This window comes from Ylistrum balloti, unplaced genomic scaffold, assembly GCF_031769215.1.
Source record: "Ylistrum balloti isolate Yb309-2 unplaced genomic scaffold, AGI_CSIRO_Ybal_v1 Utg369884, whole genome shotgun sequence".
Classification (NCBI taxonomy): Eukaryota; Metazoa; Mollusca; class Bivalvia; order Pectinida; family Pectinidae; genus Ylistrum; species Ylistrum balloti.
This window is the reverse complement of record NW_026782020.1, coordinates 273,245-297,732: the sequence shown is the minus strand read 5'-3', so window position 1 is coordinate 297,732 and position 24,488 is coordinate 273,245. Positions and strand designations below refer to the sequence as shown.

General features: G+C 35.4%; 1 protein-coding gene across 1 annotated transcript; it reads right to left on the bottom strand.

Annotated features, from left to right (window-relative positions):
* Positions 1-317: 317 nt before the first annotated feature.
* LOC132546336 (E3 ubiquitin-protein ligase TRIM56-like) lies at positions 318-1,307 on the bottom strand. The gene has a single exon (XM_060210050.1). The coding sequence runs from the start codon at positions 1,305-1,307 to the stop codon at positions 318-320; it is 990 nt and encodes a 329-aa protein (XP_060066033.1).
* Between the last annotated feature and the right edge of the window lie 23,181 nt (positions 1,308-24,488).

The following is a 24,488-nucleotide window of genomic DNA, read 5'->3' as shown; positions in this document are numbered from 1 at the left end:
CCAAGTTGACTTGTCACTTTCAATATTTCTCTTGATAGCACTGTATTCCTGACCAAGTGCAGGCTGTTAACCATTATCACAACTAATTCTCATTGAAGATTAAACAATTCATTGAATTTTAGAGTTGATGCACCTCACTGTCTGGATTTTGAGGTTTATTCTGACTAGTATGGATTTTTTCTAGCCATCTCCTAGTTTTCAACAATTGCAGTATTTATCCTAATTTAAGATTTGATGTTTGGTTCTCCACTGTGTTGTTGTGTAATAGTGTCCTCCAATGGAACGCAAAACCAAATCTCACTTTATATCGCAATATCTCAATATTCTAGTTTAGAATCAAAATTTTCTAGTTTTCTTTGAAGGTTCTGAGTTTTATCAACAGGCTCAATGTGTGTAGTGGAATGTTTCTTTTTAAAGTATGTGTCTGGATCTCTCATGTAAAATACTTCTCTTTCCGGCTTATAATTCATGATCTTATCAATTTTGTTCTCACGTTCATGAAATAACTGCAGAATTGTCTTGTCTCTACCATACATAAACAGATAATTCATTTGTTTCTGGAGAATTGCACAGTCATCTCGATTTGATACACAAAGACGATTCTCTTCATCTGTTGGCCAGATAGTAATCACAGAGTCGTCATTGTTTCTTGGCTCTTCTAGGTTCCTTAAAAACGTCACCAGCTCCTGTGTTTTGTTTTCTAACATATGAGGAATATTTTTATTAACAAGCATGGCCACTGACTCTTTAAGTCCCTCTACCCAGTGGTGACGATGTTCTGCATTGAAACAATATTCACACATCACAAGCTTGCATGTTTGACAGAAATGACACACATCTTCATTGGGGTGGGAAGGACATCCTTGTCTGGACTTACTGCGGAGCAAAAGATCTTGAAGGAAAGGATCAGAATCAACATACTCCCTTGTTACCATTTGGTGTCTGCACAAAGTTTTGGTCTTCTCCGAACAGTACTTACATATGTCTAATTTGCATTTCAGACAAATGCTAATACCATCTCCACTGTGGCACCATGCACAGACAAAGGAAAGTGTTTTCATTTTATCTAGTAAGTCATTAACAACAAAGGCGTTTGATAGGTACTGTGTTTGTTGTTCTTTAATGAAATAACTTTCACCACAGACTGGACAGTGTCCTTTGTTAAGTCTGTTCTTCTCATAATCTTGCTCTATACATCGGAAACAAAATATGTGACCCCACCTGATGACTCTTGCATCACTCAACACCTCGGAACAAATAGGGCACACCATTATATTCTTAATTACTTCAAGGGAACTGTCTGCCATTCTATCGGGTCTGCTTTATGGTGTCGATACCTTCGAAGAAATTCATCAGCTGTAACAGAAACAGGTAATGTGGTTTTTTTTTATTAAAAAAAAATGACAAGCATACATGCCTTGTAAGTTTTATTATGAAACAGTTAATATGGCAGTGAATAATTAAGAATGTCACCAAAGCTAGGTATTATGTTTCATTAAGGTAATGTCATCTTTGATATAAGTCTTTGTAATTTCTTTTATTCTATTTCAAAATAGGAAATTTTATGTATATAATAAACAAGAGGCTCTCTGGGCCTATATCGCTCACCTAGATCTATATGACCAACATAAGTATATCTTTGCTTATGTTCCAAGTTTAACACATTTGACCCCTGTGACCTATGGGTCAAGGTCATTCCTTTTACTTTCTTGGACTTCATAAAAGGAACATACTGGCCAAATATGATTCTAGGCTTTTCAATATTTCAGAAGAAATTGTTTAAACATTTTAACACATTTGACCCCTGTGACCTTGAAGATTGGTCAAGGTCATTTCTTTTTGCAAACTTTGTAGGACACCATAAGATGAACATAATAGCCTAATATTATGACCCTAGGCCTTCTGGTATTTTGGAAGAAGTCGCTGTGACCTTGAATATGGGTCATGGTTATTTTTTTTCGCAAACGTTGCTAAGCTTCATCAAAGGAACCTTCCAGCCACATATAATGATTCTAGGCCTTCCAGTATTTTTGCAGAAGTCATTTAAAGGTTTTAACACATTTGACCTATGAGACCTTGAATATAGGTCAAGGTCATTTTTTTTTGCAACCTTTGTTGGGCTTCATCAAAGGAACCTTCCAGCCACATATAATGATTCTAGGCCTTCCGGTATTTTGGAAGAAGTCATTTAAAGTTTTTAACACATTTGACCTATGTGACCTTGAAAATGGGTCAAGGTCATTTCTTTTTGTGAACTTTGTTGGGCTTCATCAAAGGAACCTTCCAGCCACATATAATGATTCTAGGCCCTTGGGTATTTTGGAAGAAGTTGTTTAAATAAAAAGTTGGCACACGCCATTTGGGCCAGGTGAGCTATAAATGGAAATCATGTGCAATGCTGAAAAAACAAAAGACAAACATGAATTCGATGAAAGTGGATGTGTTGCCTGCCAAGCAATGTTTCTGGAAATGAGTTTTATGGAACTAAAGCCATAGATATTCATTGTGTATATTCCATTTATATAATTTGTCCATTTGTTTGTGATGTGATAGTAAACTTGCAGATTATATGTATAGTGTAAAAGGAAACTGAATCTCGAGGAAACATTTAACTTATCAATACAACATGATGTTTTTATTTTAATTTTGTTTTTTTAAGATACTTAAAGATATGAAAATGTTAATTTGCAATAATATCCATATCATGTGTATATGTAGCAATATTTGTGAAACATGAGCTTTACTTGATCAATCAGGTGTAAAAGCATGCTATCTAGCAGTGACATACAGAGTTTGGAAATAGCCTAATTTCTACTTAAATGGATGAAATTAACAGTCCCATAGACATCTCTAGATAAAGACCAAACACATCATCAAAAACTGCACATAAGCATTGTATGAAGTTTGAGTGTAATTGTCCAAAGAAAATTCAACTTATTACATTAAAACCAATCTCTATATACGGCAACACTGCCCTTGACCTTTGATCTTCAAATCTCAAAAGCAATCCCGAGGATCATCTAAAAGGAAACTGAAGCAATCACAAAAATAGCATTTTCTATTTATACTAATAGTGACCTTGGCCTTTGAACTTTGGACCTGAAAGCAATTCCAAGCAAGCTAAGTTTAAGCTTAATCGGCCAAAGTGAACCCAGGTTATCACAAAAAAAACCTTTGCAAGGCAAAGACAACAACAAGGTCATCGCCGACATAGCTATACCGATATGTTGCCTGTGGCTGGTAGGCGACACAAAAAAAAAGGAAATGAAAAATTACGGATGCAGCTCAAAAGTACCTTATCCAAATAAGATTATGATGCTCTTGAACAAAAGCGAGGTGATAAATCTATCGGTAAATGGGTCGATATGAATCGCAGATTGAAAATGGGAAACATTGGACATAATTATATTAAATAAATCATAATGCAGAGTCATTAGGGTTTCCAAAATAACCAACAATTAACCAGTGAAACAAAGGTTACTAATTTTTTATCTAATCCTTCTATGAACATCGGAGATGGACATGACAGCATTTTAAACACAGTAATATATAAATGCATACTACTGGTTGGGTTGTGATAACAATAAGTTGAAACAGACCAGATTTTAATTGACAAAAAATAAAAAGTATTTGTCATGGCCACCAGTAGGCCCAAACTAGCACTCCACCTTTGGTTGGAATCTACCACGGCAAGTCCCTTGTGGTCAAACCAACTTCCTGAATTTAAGAATTAATTGCCCACCTCCACTGATGTAGATTTCTAGCAAACAAAATTTGAAAAAACTTCCCCATTTGGGCCCCACCACCAAGTCCCTTGGTGTAGAAATCAATTTTTTTAATTTAAGAAATGATTCCATATCCACAATGATATTTCAGACCATATTTGGTTGAAATTCATGCAGGCATTAAAGGAGAGTAGCATTTTGAAGTAAAATTATAAACTAATTTTCGAATTTGTGCACCTGCCCCAGGTCCATAGGGGGTCACACCAACTTTCTGAATTTTTTAAATGATAACCCACCTGCAACAATGTTTCAAACAAATTTGGTCAAAATCTACCCAGGCATAACTAGTGGCATTTTGGAGCAAAATATTGTCTAAATTTCCCTAAGTGTCAAATCAAATTTATGAATATAAGAAATAATTGCCTACCCTAACTGATGAATTAGGCCAAAGTTTGTTGAAATCCGCTCAGAAAGGAGGAGGAGTAGGGTTTTAAAGCTAATTTCAGTACCTCCCCATTCAGGCCCCGTCCCTCAACCCCTAGGGGTTGAATCAAAATTCTGAATTTAACAAATGATTACCCAATGATGCATCATACAAAATTTGGTTGAAATTCACAAAGGTATGAAAGAGCAGTAGTGTTTTAAAGAAAACGATGGACAGCAGACCATGAAATCCACCAAGGTATGAAAGAGCAGTAGTGTTTTAAAGAAAACGATGGACAGGAGACCATGAAATCCACCAAGGAATGAAAGAGCAGTAGTGTTTTAAAGAAAACGATGGACAGCAGACCATGAAATCCATCAAGGTATGAAAGAGCAGTAGGGTTGAAAAGAAAACGATGGACAGCAGACCGTGAAATCCACCAAGGTATGAAAGAGCAGTAGGGTTGAAAAGAAAACGATGGACAGCAGACCGTGATCGACGACAGCGAAGCATGATGGCTATCGTTTATCTAAACCCTTTGGACCAGATGACCTAATAAAATCCTTAAGAACAAGTTTCAGTGTGTTTTTTTTATATATATTTATAACATTTATTGTCGCCAAATGAGATACATCAATTATAATGCTATGATCTCTCCAAATGGTTTTGCCAATTATCAAGGCTTTTTCACCATGCTGTTGTTATTGTTATGTTACTTATATTATTCTTATTCTTCAACTTATTATTATTTTGATCAGTAAGGTCTATAGTCTATTTCATACTTTGTTGGTATGTATCTCAAGATGTATGTGTAACATTTTTAGGTTGGCCAAAAATCCAACATGGCTGCCATGATGTTATCTGTTAAAAACTTTAAAAAGGACATATCTGGAAAATCATTGATTGTGTGGAGTTCATATAGTTATACTATTTCTTGATAATTTTCTTCTGGTACAAATACAAAATATGTCAAATAAAACGAGAGTGCCATGGACACAATATACACTGCCACAAAATATAAAGATCAAGACAAAATGGCATAAATCTTACAAAAATCAACGAACCGAAAAATCGCCCCTTCATGCACATCGACCCATTGTAGTAGTGAAACTCTGATGATTAGTTTAGGAGGAGTTGCGTTCACAAGAAATGGACGGACGTACATCCGTACGGATGGACAGACAGAGAAAATGACGCCAATATACGACCGCCTCCAGCGGCGTATAAAAACTGGCTCTTGAGTCAAATGTCAAAGATTTTAATTTTATTTCGTTTTTTTTGTTTACAAATTTGTTGTTTATACTTCGGTTGTTGGTCAGTCAGTTGGTTACCAGGGGTACCTATTCAGGTGGTGCAGTTGTGAGGCACTCGCCTTTCACCTTGCTGTCCAGGGTTTGATTGCCAGAATGAATGTGAAAAGGTATGGGGTCATCTGCTCACATGGGTTTTCTCTGTGTACTCTGGTTTCCTCCCACATAAAGACCCCTTGCATGCTTTCACCTGGGGCTAACACAAGTGATTTATTTAAGTTGGAAAAACTTGTTTCGCAATTATTGTAAAATAAAGAAAGTTTATTATATACCTAAACAGTTGTCCTGTTAAATGCTTACACTTGGTCAGGTGTTACATAACACCTGTAGGCAGTACCAAGGTGGGGCAGGGCTTTATCTAATTATAGCCAATATTGCAGGCAATAACAGCTTGTTTACCTGTAGTAATTACCTAACAGTAGAGGAATAATATATTTCAAAATTTAAAAGGTTACATTAATTTACACTTAAGAGATATGCCAGGAAGAGCAGGGAATGGAGTTGGGAATGTCAGAAGACAGATCTAGAATATGAATGGATCTTGCTGTTTGGCAGCTCTTCAGAGGATTGATATATAGAACAACCATATTATCCTGTGATTCTAGGAGAAAGTGTATTGCATATAGAATTATACATACATTTCTTAATAGCAATGATGAAAGAAGGTATGGGGTATAGCATAGTAAAACAGTGAATAGGAATAATAGTAATTATCTTATATATTTGGGGTGGGGGGTGCATTTATGATGGCTGTCAACAATTATGTGATATATGATAAGGCGGATGGGGTTACTTTGATGATAGAGCCAGACCCCAGGGACAATTCTTACCTGATGTTAGTGTTTATCTCTTTATGGCAAGCAATGCTATACATGGTTACATAGATATACATATATATATATAGATATAGATATACATAGATTGGTATCTAAACTGTTTTCAAACACATTTCCCTATTGAGCCCCTCCACTCCTGCCATAGGAGGCCGACATCCACCATTTACCGGTATACAGAATTAATTTCCCTTCACCTAAAGATGCTTCTGACCAAATTTGGGCAAAATTCAATCATACATATATGATGAATTTCGACCAGACACTTTTATGATGGCTATCATATATGTATCCCCCCATATGTACAATGTGAATGAAAAAGGTGTACTTGTTGTGGGGGGATAGAAATACTATAGGATGATACTTATATGATGGCCAGAAAAAATATCCAGATAGTTTTATGATGGGGATACAAATATAATATTACACCGGTCCTCGATAGAGGTCAAATTTCAAAATTGCAATTTGGGTTACAAACTTTGAAAAACTTCTTCAAAGTTCCACAAGGTCTAGATCCTTGATATTTCACATGTAAGATGTCCTGATCTTTAGCTATCAGGTTTGATAATATGAATGACCTTGACCAGCTTTTAAGGTCACAATTTTGTTAAAATCTTAAGTGGCTCCATTTCAGTATCTAAGAGGTACAAGGTAGTGATGTTTGATTATTTGCATATTGTGTACGATTGCTATTGATAGTAATAATAAAATACAGTGTCGAATGTCAACTTCCAGTCTTAGGACGGGGTCACATTTAGAGAGTCTCTATTTCAGGTAACAAATAAATAATTGAAAGTTGTACAGTCTCGAGTCTTGGTATGTTAATCTATGAATTGTGAGCTATTTTATTTATGGAAATTTCTGACCTTTAGGAAAGAATTTGTGTATAGGTGAACAGCCCATCAAATTAGATGGCCTATAATTTCTAGTTTATATTACTTCTAATGTGTATATTTTATTATTTACAAACATTTTCTTAAAAAAAACAGCATTGCCTGTTGTCGGATAAGTACAGTAATACAGATATGTATTTTGTCTCAGATCCATTCTCTGAATGTTATTGCAATTGGATAAATGATAAAATTCAACATGATATCCCAGAAAAATCTTGGTGCCCACCATTGTTTGATATTTATATGCTCTTTAAAATTTGGATAATTTTCCCTTGTTTTCTCTTCTGTTTTTGCTCTTAATGATAAGAACATTCCTTTGCAGAAATAGCAATGATAATCTTTACCTGTCAAATTGAAAATGGCTGTCTGGAAACCAGTTTGTTTCTTCTGATCAGTCCCAAAAATCAAATGAGCACAACTTGGGACCTACATATGAAATTAAAGAACTATCCATCAAGTGCTTCTCAAGAAATAGTAATAACAAACTTTCAAAGTCAAAATCCAAGATGGCCGCCTTTCAGCCATTTTGTTTTTCTTATCAGCACTAAAATTACTTGGGCACAACTAGAGACCAAGGGGAACCTACATATAAAATTTGAGAGGTATTCATCTCTTACTTTTCCAGAAATAGCTATAACAAACTTCATTGAAATAATTCTTGATGGCTGCCTATCGGCCAATTTGTTTATTTTGATTATTCCCAAAATCAAACGGGCACAACTAGGGACCATGAGGAACCTACCTATGCCATTTGAGAAAGATCCATATATTACCTTCAAGAAATAGCGATAACAAAAATTGTTTGCGGACGGACTGACGGACCGCGTACGCAGAGCGATTTCAACTCAACACTGTTGTTGCAGAGACGACATATTTTTTTCTGATATCGAGCGTGTCCAGGTGAAGTATGTGGTTCTATTATTGATTTAAACATACATTATATGTATATCGAAACTAAATTTTTTCGACTTCAAGAATTCAAATCTTGGTAATACAATACAACTAGAAAATAATAAAAACAATAGCTAGGTAGAGTTTAGATTAACCAAAAAAACGTAGAAATACTGATCACTTGTGACAGGTGGTCGGGTATGTCATTAACACTGCATCCTGTCTTTTAAAATCCATTCCATAGTTATTACATTGAAAAATAGTTATATTTGATACACTCTGCGCAAGTTCGGCGGTTTATTAATATGTGTTGATGAAACACAATAATAACTTACCTGTCGTATTTCGTGGTAAATCCTTATTTCTCTGGAAGTTCTCAATAATAACTCCCAATTAACTTGTAGGCCATTATATTGCATACAGCGACACCTGCCGGCAAAAAGTAAACAAAGATAGAACACTATATGCCCGACACGCGACCGTTACTATTTGCAGAGACGTATATATCACAACTAGAATTCGTTGTATGTTGAACGTTTTTTATTAATACCCATGGTTTAGGATTACAACCACCTCACTACACCGATCGTCGGGTCGTGTCAGTAACTTAACCGTTGTTATATGTGGCGCCTGGACTCCCGAGGACGTTCAGAGCGACGTGGCCAATCTGTGCCCAGCACCCAGGGGTATCCCTAGTTTTATTACCATACACACTCACTCCTGGACATGTACACGTCTCAAGACAACACCATATAAGGACAGACACTGACACTACCTAACAGGTAACACACCAAATAGGGACATACACGTAAATGCACGGACAGTAACGAATACAAATTAAACAGGACGTCTACAGACACTTACTCCAATTTACCCTGTGACATAATAGATAATATATATAAAGACTTATATAAAGTTTCGAACTTGAAATTGAAAGGGTACCGGAGATATCGGTGCCGGAATCAGTCTCATTAATCAACACCAGGATATGAATATTGATGAAACAAAGAACTACATTATATGATTTCGCCAATAAAATGTCAGCTTGCTGAGAATAACGAAACTTGTAGTTTGTAAAATAAATAATTCTCAGGTGTAACTATTATCGATTTCAAATCTAACTTGAAGACGGTTGTATGACTTGTCATTAAAAGGACTTTGTTAAAAACGGTGAAGATCCTGTCATTTCAAACTGGCTTATTTTTTTTACAATTTATGCCATTCTGTTTACAGACAAATGGAATTAACATTACAAAAACACTCTGCAAGACCAACAAGACACTGCCACCAAAAGACCTACAATACACCACCATCAAAAGACCTATAAGGCACCACCATCAAAAGACCTACAAGACACTGCCATCAAAAGACATACAAGACACTGCCATCAAAAGACCTACAAGACACCACCATCAAAAGACATACAAGACACTACCGTCAAAAGACCTACAAAACACTGCCATCAAAAGACCTACAAGACACCACCATCAAAAGACATACAAGACACTACCGTCAAAAGACCTACAAAATACTGCCATCAAAAGACCTACAAGACACCACCATCAAAAGACATACAAGACACTACCGTCAAAAGACCTACAAAATACTGCCATCAAAAGACCTACAAGACACCACCATCAAAAGACCTACCAGACACAGCCATCAAAAGACCTACAAGACACCACCATCAAAAGGCCTACAAGACACCACCATCAAAAGACCTACAAGACACTACCATCAAAAGACCTACAAGACACTGCCATCAAATGACCTACAAGACACTACCATCAAAAGGCATACAAGACACTGCCATCAAAAGACCTACAAGACATCACCATCAAAAGACATACAAGACACTGCCATCAAATGACCTACAAGACACTGCCATCAAATGACCTACAAAACACTGCCATCAAAACATCTACCTACAAGACACTGCCATCAAAAGACCTACAAGACACTACCATTAAAAGACATACAAGACACTACCATACAAGATACTGCCACCAAAATTCTTTCCGCTCTATCGTTTGTGAGGAACAAATCCTTCTGTCCCCGGACAACCAATGCTTGGAATAAACTTCCGCCAGGAATTTCATCAGTGGCCCATTATCTTCCTTCAAGTCAGCAACCTCCTCATTCCACTATTAATTCTGTTCTCTCCATTTCTTCAAAGCCAACCATAAATGACAAACCGCGTTGAAGTTGGTTATTATCTGGTAGAAGAAGAAATACTTGTATAGAGTATGTGTAATCGGGGGTTGCAAGAAACGTCACAACACCGGAGTTCGTTCTGTATATTTATTACTATCATAAGGATGACACCCTGTAACAAATACAAATAGAACACATTACACTCTTGCCTCTTACATACTATAAAAAAACAACAAGGGGAGGTAACTCGTACAAGTTAAAAAAGCGATCTTATTAACTGAAATATGTCACTGTACATTTCGTTTATCTCTTATAATTATACATATAATCTGGTATGAGGCTATATGCTTCGTTATTACAAAATATAACAATATATATCATACCTGCATGTAGTGCAGGGCCGATGATCGTCGAACCACACTCAATAAACTGAGGATCAGGATCACATTCTAAAAATAACAACATACACACTCTTACACACCGATATACACAAAGTCAATAGATATATACAATAAAAACTCTCATGAGATATACACATCTGACCATCATGTACTTTGACAATGAGACTTCATATCACACACGTTTAGCCATTGCCAATTGCATAAATTCAAATAAATAAATAAATAAATAAATAAATAAATAGAGTAAAGTGTGAGATTAATAGTAAGACATTATAGATAATAAGACTTACATTAAATCGTCTGTCTTTGTCGGAGCCAGATCTATAGCACAACTGCTAGTTCCAAAACAAACTTGTCATCTGGCAAATTCCCGCCAACTGACCACACAAAGAACAACAAACACAATGACCACACCAACTGACCAATCAGAACACAAGACATAATAAAACACTATGACACTAACGCCACCAAAGGCAATCACACCTTCGGACACGGACGGACGCGGATATATATATATAACGACGTCAACGATAAAATAGGCAAAGCGAAAGCTGGTACTTACGACATGAAGTAATTATATTAAATAAAACAATAACAAATAACCCTGTTACATATGTACCGATATATATAGCTGCCAGGGGCGGTTACTTTTACATCCCTCAGTAATTTCTAATATTCTTTTGATTACTAATTTTCATATTCTTAACTTTCTTCCTCATACTTCTGTGCTTACTTTTATACATAGTTGACTTGTAGTACTTTTCAGCTTCCTTGCACTCATTTCTAAAAATTGAATTTTCGAAATAGACGCTTACATTGTCTGTATATTTTCTGGTGTTTCTACATTCCTCATCAAACAAGGGCTTGGGATTAGACTTGGAGCTATCATCAAAGTGATGAACTCTGTATCAGATGCTTCATCAACTTCACTCCAATCTCTTTCTACACATATTTTTTGTTTTTGTTTGTTTGTTTGTTCCTTTTTTTTTAGGAACAGGTTTTCATATTTTGTATTATAAAGATGATTAAAAAAGGATGTTGATGATGAGTTATCGTTCTTGCCCAGTAACGTGATGGAGGATAGACAAAATTTCGTTACGTTTTCTTATGTTGTTCATAATCTCATGTGAATAAACTCTGTTAATCCAGCTATTGATTGCTTAGACTTGCTTAAAAATCTCGAATCCAAAAATAATTACACTTGCAGCAATATAACGCCGTCAAATCCACTTTGTGACTCGTTAAGTCGTGGTCATTCACCGTCAACGTGATGAAAGGATTCCCTGACTGTGTGTTGTAATCTTTCATACATTTGAATCAATCATCAATTACTTTTGATTAATTAAAGGTTGAAAAATACGGACGACGAAATCATAAAAATGATAGAATTTCTGTTTGACAACATCTTCGTTGAGTTTGATGGTAAGATCTTCCAACAGACTATTGGCGTAACTATGGGAACCAACTGTGCCCCTCTGTTGGCTGACTTGGTTTTGTTTTCGTACGAGGCTGAATGTATTAAAAAGCTTATTAAAACAGGTTACAGTGACCTTGAAAAGTCGTTTAATTTCACCTTCGGATATATTGACGACGTCTTTAATTAACAAACAAATTACTGACTGTTTCTATCGTATATATCTCCACCAGAACTGAAAATCAAAGATACTCTTTTTAAATTCAAAACAATTTTATTGTCAATGCATACATTTAACACACACATATAACATTACAAATAAATGCAATAACAATTGGGATCAAACAACAGGCTAAGCCTACATCAGTTTTTCCCCACAAGAAAATCAAAGATACGACAGTCTCTTCTACATCAGCAGCTTATCTCGATCTTTTCATACAACGAAACCAACATGGACAGCAATCCACCAAGCTGTATGATAAACGTGATGATTTTTGTTTCCCTAATGTGAATCGGAATTAATTTTCCACGTCATACAGACCACATAAAGTACGTGATATGTTTCTTCTACATGTATCGATATTGTCATATGACCAGGTCATCGTATTTAGTTTTGCATAATTAGCTTCAGACAAATACTGTGATACAATGTTCTCATTCACTCTCTGCATCCCTGGAACATTTCATAGCAAAACTGAAAGCTGTATCCCGGAACGCACACATATTATAAACATGTACCTGGAACTTGTGTTTTACAGTGATTATAGTCTATAGCATTAATGTTAGTTCGGTTTTTACAGTGATTATAGTCTATATCATTAATGTTAGTTCGGTTTTTACAGTGATTATAGTCTATATCATTAATGTTAGTTCGGTTTTTACAGTGATTATAGTCTATATCATTAATGTTAGTTCGGTTTTTACAGTGATTATAGTCTATATCATTAATGTTAGTTCGGTTTTTACAGTGATTATAGTCAATATCATTAATGTTAGTCCGGTTTACCTGTGTTTTCACCTGTGGTTCTCACCTGTACATGTATAAAAAACTCAGCCAAAAAAAGAAATAAAATAAAATAATTAAAGACGTAATATAATAAAATATAAATGGTGACATAATGTACATGTAATTATTATGCCGTGTATGGTGACATAATGTACATGTAATTATTATGCCGTGTATGGTGACATAATGTACATGTAATTATTATGCCGTGTATGGTGACATAATGTACATGTAATTATTATGCCGTGTATGGTGACATAATGTACATGTAATTATTATGCCGTGTATGGTGACATAATGTACATGTAATTATTATGCCGTGTATGGTGACATAATGTACATGTAATTATTATGCCGTGTATGGTGACATAATGTACATGTAATTATTATGCCGTGTATGGTGACATAATGTACATGTAATTATTATGCATTTTTAATGATGTTATATTATTTTTGTTGTGTATTCCAAAATAATGTAAACTATTGTGATATCATTTCCTCTATATAATTTTTCATTATGATATTTTTGATTCATATTTTTCCAGTGAAATGTTTTAATATGAAAACTGTTCACTTATCTTAGTTCAATCTTTTAAAACATGATGAACTGTGTTAATACTGTGCTAACGGAGATCAAGTTACGTATGATATGACACCTTGAGGTGAGTATACAAGCTATATTTTTATCTATATAAGATTCAAAATTAATCCCACAATCCATCATTCATTAATAGGTTCTGATACTTAACTGACATTGTTAGAAAGCAATCATGGCTAATACCCAGTTCGATTTTAAGTTCATCCAGAATAGAATAAGGGGTGACAACTTAGCATATAACGGTCATTTATACAGAATTAGGTCTTCTCGCGGAGAAAGGTAAATGATTATGTAAATGATTATGCATAGATATATCATTTATCAATTTAACAGAGTAAGAAGTTGATTCAATTTTTAGAAGGACATGTTCATGTATACATGTGCCTGCAATACTGATGTATTAAGAGACAAAATATCAATAATTAATTGTTGATTTATAATATCTGCCTTGCTACTGTAGATACCCGCAACAACATCATAGTAGGAGTCGGACGACATCCACACCACCACACACAAGTTTCTTCTTTGAAGTTATATGAAATGATGGACTTTAGTGCATATCAGTATACATTATGTAGATGCTGCAGTGTGTGGTGTTAAATTGAACTTTTAGTGGTGTAGTTAAGTTTCCTCTATTATTAATGTTAATTTTTAAATATTTGTAACTAATGTCCTTCATGTAACTTTGAAGTCAAAAATAATAAAAAAAAAAAACCCACACACAGGTAGATCCACAAGTAAAATATCTCAGGTACATGCAGTACCTTTATGAAACAGACTATAATTACCCTCCCTTTGATGTTTCTACCTATTGTCCTGGACATGCGTTCAGGGAACACCCCAACTGAACGTGTCGGGTGCAATATCTTGTGAACAAGACGAGAAGAAACAAGCCACGAGAAGACTACTTTGATTCTTTGATGTCGCATAACGGTGTGATGAACTGGCTTCGAGGGTGAATGTTGGGTAATCTTCAAAGGATTATATCTACCTGTGATTGTCAGTTAATGCTGTTCTCCTGAGACCTGCTTTAGACCAATCAAATTACTGTCATCCCTTCGAAAGGCCAAAGGTCGTATAGGGGAATGAGAAACTACGTCTAGTGGTAACTTCTCTGACATTAGCTTTTGTGTTTGTTCACTGAGCCGTGAAGCTGTGAAGTCTTGTACTGCTGTTATCTTACCTACCCGTGCCTCAATCATGTGTAAGCACAGCCGCACTGACCGGCCAGTCCACACCCGCGTTGTCGGGCCACGATACGTTAATATCAATTTCGTAACAAAAATAAGCTAAAGTAACGTATCACAAACCTAACACAAGTCAATCGGAAAGTTCGTCAAGTTCAAAATTATTAAGCTTTCCACTGCTGAAAAGACTAGCGATGTACTTTTGTGAGGAAAGTCGATTCAGTAGAGTTAGTGACTGCAGAGACATGATATATACGTCTCTGGCGACTGACTCATATTCCTTGGATATAGCGTTACAAAGTGATCTAGACAGTTTCTTATCCCTTGGAATTATACGTTCCTAGTCAAACATAACTACTTATCTTCAAAATGCAAAAGTATTGGTCAAAAGTTGGAAAGTTGAATATGTCACTTGTCTTTCTAAGCCGCACACTGATTAAAAATAGCATTACCATTTGGTAGGAACTGATCAGATTTGGGGCCTAATCTTGGGGGAGGTTCCGGTTCTCCTCCAGCCCAAAGAATGTACATCATTTGTTTTATTTTTAGAAAAAGGAATCGTGTCTTCAGTCATCTATTTTGTCAAAATTTCAAATTTTACATATGATATTCCATGATCATTAAGTTTTAGCAGGTCGTTCATCATACATTGTACTGACAAAACTCAATTCTGTCACTATAGTATGTATTCATATAATTGAAATATTTCAATCTTCATAATATGAAAAGTTTTACTTGACCTTATCGAACAAAGAAACTATGTGAAATCAGTCATTTGATGTGAACTTTCCACTGAAATACCCTCTCGCGGTTTTCATTGTTTACAAATTCATTTGCAACATCAACTAAATTAATAGATGCAGTCGCCTCTTTGTGGACATGAAGTAGCATGCAGTTGTCCACACGGCCTTGTGTCATTGTTGATTGCAGATAGGTTTTGATTCTGCGCTATGCTGATGCTGACCGTTCACTCACAGCATTGGTTGCTGGTCTCAAAAGTAACAATTTCAGAAGTTTTACAACTTCGCAAACAATCTCTCGTTGACTCCCTGTTACGTTGCGGTTTCATTTACATTGTGGTATAAACAGCAGACGAAATCAAAACACGGCTCCTTATTCTTAAAACACAACAGAACATTTCTTTCAAAAACAAAATTATATCAATTCAACATGAGAAACTTAAATGACCGACACAATATTTTTTAGCACGACTTAAAAAACATTATCGTGCCTAGTAATGATTTGCAATTTACTTTTATTATTGTCATCATCACAATTTGAGGAATTTTACAAAAGAAAAAAAAATGGTTGAAAACAAAGTTTTTATGTGTATTTTAGCTTTTGAATTTTGCCCTGGACCCACTGGGGGCCTTAAGGCGGCCCCAGACCCCCTGCCTTACCTTAATTATGTATGCCAGCCCCCCCCCCCCATGTCAAATTGCTTCCGCCATGCCTGTATATGATGTTTAAAATTATAGAAATATATATTTACTTTTCTTATTCAACGAGGTTTACGTGCGTTACAACGTCCTTTCAGCAGGCAAGAAAAGATACACGATGTGAAAGTGATCAGAATGAGAAAACACCATTAACTGTAAGAGAGATATCCTCATGCGATGCTGTTTGTGTTAGCACTGGCGGATAAAATTGGCGCCAGTTCGTACACAGTAAATGAAGGGAAGTAACTCTTGTGGCAGGTGCTCGAAGTTCTTATATCCAATCACATCAACCAATGTCTTGTGACGTCACAGGTCATGGTTAATGGCGGATTTTAGATGTAGAGAGACTAAGAACAAACGAGAAAGCAACAGATTAGAAGACAACAGGGCTATTACCGAGTTTCTGAGGTAAATATTGACTTTGAATTATTAACATTTCCCATCCAGATCGTGTAAATAGCTCAGACTTGTTTAACATTGAACGGAGTCTCCTCAGATTTACCGGGACTGGCATTGTTTATGTTTTGTAGGCAGGTGGTTTGGAGATTCTAGGTGAGCTTTCTGGACTATAGGGTAAAAACAAAATTAAAATATAATGTTGTGATATATCTATCTTCTTCTGGAGTATAGAAATGACGATTGCGTGCTGGTATTAGGAGGTTAAATGGCTGAAGTACAACGTAAACACCAGAACAAATAGCATACAGCATAGTGACATGTTTATCACAGAAGCACAATAACAGTAGCGATAGTGCTCAAAGTAAATAGAAGATACGGACTTATAGATTCAGTTAATGGAGATTGAATACAACCTTATGGATTTGTTGTGGAAAATATATGAATGTGTCCAGAGGTAAACTACATAAGTTGGCATCATTATCTCCTACCTCCTACCCTATCCCCCTATCTGCCCCATTCTCTCCCACTCTGTATCTTATTTTAAAGGTTCTGACTGTACTGTCCGTAAAACTATTATTATCAAGGACCAATTCTAGCCAGTGTCTAGGCAAATATTTGTTGATTTGTTTGTAACTTAAAAAGTTTCTTTTATTGAATTTCTAAAACAATATTTAATCTCTTGAAAAATCTGCATGCAGAAATACTACTATCTTGTGCCAATGAAACCAGTGTATTGATGAACCTAGGTGAGAATTGATACTTGGTAAATATAGGATGGCGACCAGTACATTGCAGACTACTCCATACATCAAGAATTTCTGATTATTATTTTACCCCTTGCTGGAATCTAATACCAAATGTTAGACATTTTGTCGAACAATTCAGTAATTTTTGTAGGATTTTCCAGGTGAATCCAGAGCACATGGTTGGTTCTTAGAATTTTAGCATGTACTGCTATTCCAGAACAGTTGGTCGTTAAATATTAAGACTGTGATGAGGAGAAGTATGTCTACCAGTTATGATGTATTATTTCTTGGAAACAAAAACAATCAATATGACTTTACATATATTTATTTTTTCTTAATAACAATCCTTTCTGGTAATATTTTAAAGGAATATTTTAATAAAAGATGATAATACATATAATATTAGCATCAACTGGTGTTCATAAACTAAACAGTATAATTTTGATATAAAATCAGGTGGATGCAATATGATTTATAATGGACAATTGAGATTTTTGTCATATGGTTCAACTTGAACATCATTAGGACTGTAACTAGAAAATGTCTCCAGGATTGAGTGATGTTAACATTGGTCCAATCATGATGTTTGTTTGCATTTTTGTGTCATTCATGAAGTGATAAATGCCATATCAGGGAAGGTCATTGTAGAGGATATCATTATGTAAGCATGTTGTAAAAAACTGGCAGTGATGAAGGGTAAAATGTAGATCTGTATATGTTAATATAATAACAAAGCAGCAATGTGATGTAGATCTGACGACATTAAGGTTGTTTTACATTGTGTTGTAGAACTTCAAAGTGCCACCGTCAGAGAACAGTCGAATGTATTAAATCTAATTAATTACAAACAAGTTACTCTCTGTGAGAATATTTACCTATAACATAATAATTTGTTTGTGAAAATAATGCATCCTGAAGTTACTGTTACAACTTTTCCCCAAATGATATATAATCATGAAGTAGACTACAACAATCGGCTACCATGACATGTACAGATAAGCGTTATCAATCTCGTTTTTGCACTTATATATTATGGGACCAATATAAATCTTATTGTTTGATCTGATGGACCCATTCCTGCCAACTGAGATTATTTTCTGATAAAGAAAAACAATTTTTTTTGTTAAGATATGATTTTTGGAAAAGTTTGCCAAAATACAGTAAATGTTTCAAGCATCATATAGACTTAAAACTGACCTGAACATAGTGGATGGCAGTCCTGTCTCACAGGGACTGAGAATAAAAGGCTAGGTTTCTCTTTGTATTTCTATGACATTCACAGATGATAGGATAAAACATGAACAACAGAATTCTAGAATATGAAAATATAGGTTGAGGTCATTGATGATGTCACTAATTGTTCAAATGAAATTATCAACGAAAGTGGTATGATCACTGTATTTGTTCAGGGCTCTTGATCTGCCAGATTTGGGGGCCGATATTCGGCCCCATTCCCAATGCAAAATAGTATCTTTTTTTCCCAATTTAGATCCCAAGTTTTCCCAATTCTAAGGAAAACGTCGCTGTTTTTCCCAATTCTAAGGGCCCCAGGCCCCAGTCCCAAAATGAGGTGTGAGAGCCCTGTTGTTGGTGTGCCTAAGCTTCAAGGGAATACTGATCTTTATTGAATTTGCCAATTGACTTCCTGTTGAAATTCGACCAGAGCTGAAAAGATATCACATTCAAAGTTGAGCTTTAATTACCGAGTGCATTGGGTGGAGTGTGAGCGATTCTGAAGGTCAGACAAATGGCAGGGCTCCAAGTACACCTGAAGTACAGGTCACCCAATGACGACCTGCTGAAATTTTTACTCGCCATTTGAAATTTTAGGTCGCCATCAACCAAAGTTTAGGTCGCCATTTTAGAAATAAATTATTGCAACTCTTGTCAAGTTTTACTTTATTTATTTGTAACACCAGTTGTTGTTTTATGAATGAAAAACACAAAACAAAGTCATTTTCAACATGTTCATCCTTCAGCTTTATTACTCATTGTCACTGTCAAATTCAACGGCATTTGGCCACCCCTTGTACTTTTCTGGGGCTTGCAAACCATCATGAAATGTATACATTTGGTTTAAACTGAGATATTTCAGGTCCTTCTCCACTGATACGAATTAAAGTCTCAACAGTTGTTGGATCCAAGCAGCTCCTGACATCAGATTTAATTCTATTGACAGCAGAAATCGTTCGTTCACATTGTGCACTTGATACTGGTATGACAAGGAGTATTTTCACAAGGTGCAAGATGTTCTAAATAAAAAGAAATAAATATAAATTAAAATTAACATCTTGTGTTTATATTTTCAGTCATAATATTAAATTAGTGTGACTGAGATTTTACCCCAAAATCATCTTTATATGGCTCTTTGGTAAGAAATGTCTCCCACAACCCTGTAAAGGATTTGTCCATGAACTCTTTGGCAACGAGTGTTTTCAGTATACCCCACTCTACAGGTATTGATTCACAGTTACACCCATTTAGCTAGAATATGTAGTGATAACCAACTAAGTGGTTTCTGTAAGTAGGGAAATCTGCATCTTGTAGTGTTCTGTTGATGGCATCAACTGTGCCTTTATAAAAATATAATAAAATATTATTGTCTAACATAATTTGTCTAATCAATTAAAAAATATACATAATGAGAAATTTTATTTTCATTATTTTTTTCAATTATTGTTGTTAAGTTTCAGTTACAAATATCTACGTGTATGTTTACCATCTGCATGTGCATGTTCCAACTCCACTAGCCCAAGCAACTTTGTCGCCACTTTTCCCTCACTAATATAACACACATTCACTGCCTCATTTTGTTTTACTGACATATCTGTACCTGCATCTATCATTAAACTGAAATACATACTCTTTCTGAGATTTTCAGTCAGTTCTGATTTCATTTCATCACTGATACAGTGAATCATTTCTGCACACTTCATATCATCTGCATAATTGTTATTGATTTCTAACCCATTCCTTTGTTGCATCTCCAGTAATGATTTAAATTTTGTGAAAGGCATCTCCTCTTTTGCAATAGTGTATGCGGTTATGAATTTAACAGACATGTCTTTCATTGTCTTTTCGTCTTTTTTTTGTTCAAGTCTCTGAAAGTTTGCCTGCACCGTAGCTCCCGTTTGTTTACTTTTGACAACAGAATCCCTCACGGAAATATACCTTTTGCTTGACCAATGAATTGTCAAACTCTCCCTTTAAAATGACGAACATTCTGTACTGACGAAATCTGATTTACCAGCCAACTGTGGATACGACTGACACAGATGGCAAAACATTTTACCATCTCTCACCCGAAGCCAACTGAATTCCTGTAGCCATTTTGCTGCTATTTTTCGTTTCCCAGAATGACATGATTCTCCGTGGTCATCAGGAGTATTTTTTCTATCTGGTCTTTGTCTACAGGGTCGTTTTCGGGGGGTTTAGCCTGTTTACTTGCTGCAGAGCTAGATTTGAAGCTGAAATCGGCAAGCATCCTCTTTGCCACCATTTTGTTTTTTTAACCAGAAAGAGTTGTAAACATTGAGTCAAATCGGTGAACACTTGTTTTTCTGAAAATTCCAGGGTTTTTTGGTCGCCAAATGTCGACAGTGCATAAATTTTTAGTCGACATTTTGAATTTTTGGTCACAAATGCGACCATTTTAGTCGTAACTTGGAGCCCTGAATGGTCAGAATGTTTACAGTATGTTGATGCAGGGAACAAGAAAGTCTGCTGATGTGAGACGGGTGTCATCATTCATTATCAGAGTGTTTTGTTTAAGTTTAGATAATGCAGCAAATTAAGGTTTATAGCTCCATTAAAACATGTCCAGGATGGAACGTTATATATTATGTTTTATCACCATCAGTTAAGACTGAAGCCCTAGTGGAACATACATGACTGTCAGTAAACTTCTGGAAGAATGTCATCAACTTGTAAAGATTTCATTATTGACGCAAATATGTGTCATGAGCAGAATTTAAAAAAAAAAAACACAATATATTTGAAATAGGAGATAACCTTTGGTGTCTGATCATGGTGGTTATTTTTTTCAAGCATTTTTCCCAAAACATCATTTTAGCTGAAACAAAGGTTTTTTTCCCAAACATACAAAAAGTTATCTGGAACCCTTCAAATCAACAGGTTTAGTTTATATTACAAATCTGGTATAGATGAGTACTGACATGCAGCTAAATGTTGTGAGGTTAATGCAGTTGTGATGAGTTGAAATGAAGAACGAGACTCTAATACGATTTGGAAAATAAGTCCTAGATATTAATGATGACAGTACTGCTTATACATGTACTAAACCCACTCTACTTGTTTAACTGTCCAGGGGTCAGGGGTCACGGTGTGATATGTAACAACACAATCTTATGATCAATATTGATAAATGGACTCACAAGAGACATGTTTTCACTATGACCAGTACCAGTCAGAACAGTCATTATCACATAAAAGCATAAAGCCTCGTGGATGATTTTATGATTCGTCTATTTATAGATCAAAAGTGATGATGGTGTGGATGAAAAAAATAATTATAGCACATTTATTTCTTAAGTGTTTCTTAATAAAAATCAGATGAATCTTCACAGAAACAGGGATTGTTATGTACTACAGATTGGTGTAATACTACAGAAACAGGGATTGTAATGTACTACAGATTGGTGTAATACTACAGAAACAGGGATTGTAATGTACTACAGATTGGTGTAATACTACAGAAACAGGGATTGTAATGTACTACAGATTGGTGTAATACTGTACAGAAACAGGGAATACTACAGAAACAGGGATTGTAATGTACTACAGATTGGTGTAATACTACAGAAACAGGGATTGTAATGTACGACAGATTGGTGTAATACTGTAGAAACAGGGATTGTAATGTACGACAGATTGGTGTAATACTACAGAAACAGGGATTGTTATGTACTGCAGATTGGTGTAATACTACAGAAACAGGGATTGTAATGTACGACAGATTGGTGTAATACTACAGAAACAGGGATTGTAATGTATGACAGATTGGTGTAATACTGTAGAAACAGGGATTGTAATGTACGACAGATTGGTGTAATACTGTAGAAACAGGGATTGTTATGTATGACAGATTGGTGTAATACTACAGAAACAGGGATTGTAATGTATGACAGATTGGTGTAATACTGTAGAAACAGGGATTGTTATGTACTACAGATTGGTGTAATACTACAGAAACAGGGATTGTAATGTACTACAGATTGGTGTAATACTACAGAAACAGGGATTGTTATGTATGACAGATTGGTGTAATACTACAGAAACAGGGATTGTAATGTACTACAGATTGGTGTAATACTACAGAAACAGGGATTGTAATGTACTACAGATTGGTGTGATACTGTAGAAACAGGGATTGTTATGTACTACAGATTGGTGTAATACTATAGAAACAGGGATTGTTATGTACTACAGATTGGTGTAATACTGTAGAAACAGGGATTGTTATGTACTACAGATTGGTGTAATACTATAGAAACAGGGATTGTTATGTACTGCAGATTTGTGTAATACTGTTATGTACTACAGATTTGTGTAATACTACAGAAACAGGGATTGTAATGTACGACAGATTTGTGTGATACTGTAGAAACAGGGGTTGTTATGTACTACAGATTGGTGTAATACTACAGAAACAGGGATTGTTATGTACTGCAGATTTGTATAATACTACAGAAACAGGGATTGTTATGTACTACAGATTGGTGTAATGCTACAGAAACAGGGATTGTTATGTACTACAGATTGGTGTAATACTGTAGAAACAGGGATTGTAATGTACGACAGATTTGTGTGATACTGTAGAAACAGGGGTTGTTATGTACTACAGATTGGTGTAATACTACAGAAACAGGGATTGTAATGTACAACAGATTTGTGTAATACTACAGAAACAGGGATTGTTATGTACTACAGATTGGTGTAATGCTACAGAAACAGGGATTGTTATGTACTACAGATTGGTGTAATACTGTAGAAACAGGGATTGTTATGTACTACAGATTGGTGTAATACTGCAGAAACAGGGATTGTAATGTACTACAGATTGGTGTAATACTGTAGAAACAGGGATTGTAATGTACGACAGATTTGTGTGATACTGTAGAAACAGGGGTTGTTATGTACTACAGATTGGTGTAATGCTACAGAAACAGGGATTGTTATGTATTACAGCTTCGTGTAATACTGAAATGTACGACAGATTCATATAATATCTTCGGTTATTACGTTGGGATCCAGATTTTAAGATTTTCCCTTCAGTTCTTTAGATTTTAGTTATCAGTGTGAATCCTGTAACACATTCATGATTTCAAAACCCTAGTGTCTTTTACAGAAAATTGGAGTTATATATCATACAGTTAATGATGGGAGAGGCTAGTGAAGTATAGCTGTAAGGATATTACATAGGTTTCTGGTGTCCAGAGACATGTCTGTATTAGTGTGTAGAAACCAGAAACTTGCTGTATCTATCCAGCCGTTACTGAAGCCATCACATTATAATGTACCAACACAGATCTGAGAGACATCCAAATGTCCAGAAGATCATTTTATTTGGCTTTGAAACTAATAAGTTTTGTCAAAAATCAACTGGAAACCCAGACAGCTACTGATCTGGTACTTACGATAAATCTCTCTGCACACATCAACATTGAAAATCAATGAGACCAAATCATGTTGTACATTTAGAGAACAAGTGATGAAAAAATAGAAACAGAGTTTGCCTGCATCTGGCCATCAATAAGTACCACAATTATGTGTATTTAAATGACAAAATTAAGAAAATGTTCAGAATAATCTGGATATTTCAGTTTGTATTTTTCTTGTTCTTCATGTTTGTGAATCATGCTGTTTAATCAGCCTCTGGTAGACTCCAGGGACAATAAGTGACACTTGCCTTTAGAAAGGTAGATTAAGGACATAAAGAACTGTGTTTTTCTGGCCTCCTGACACTAGAGAGGGATAATGTTGTGATGGCCACCAGTGACCATTTTGCTGTAGAAATCAATAACTTTTCATGTTTTCTAGAGGGAGACA

Coding starts and splice junctions, on each gene's coding strand:
- LOC132546336 (XM_060210050.1), bottom strand. CDS start 1,307: ATGGCAGACAGTTCCCTTGAAGTAATTAAGAATATAATGGTGTGCCCT.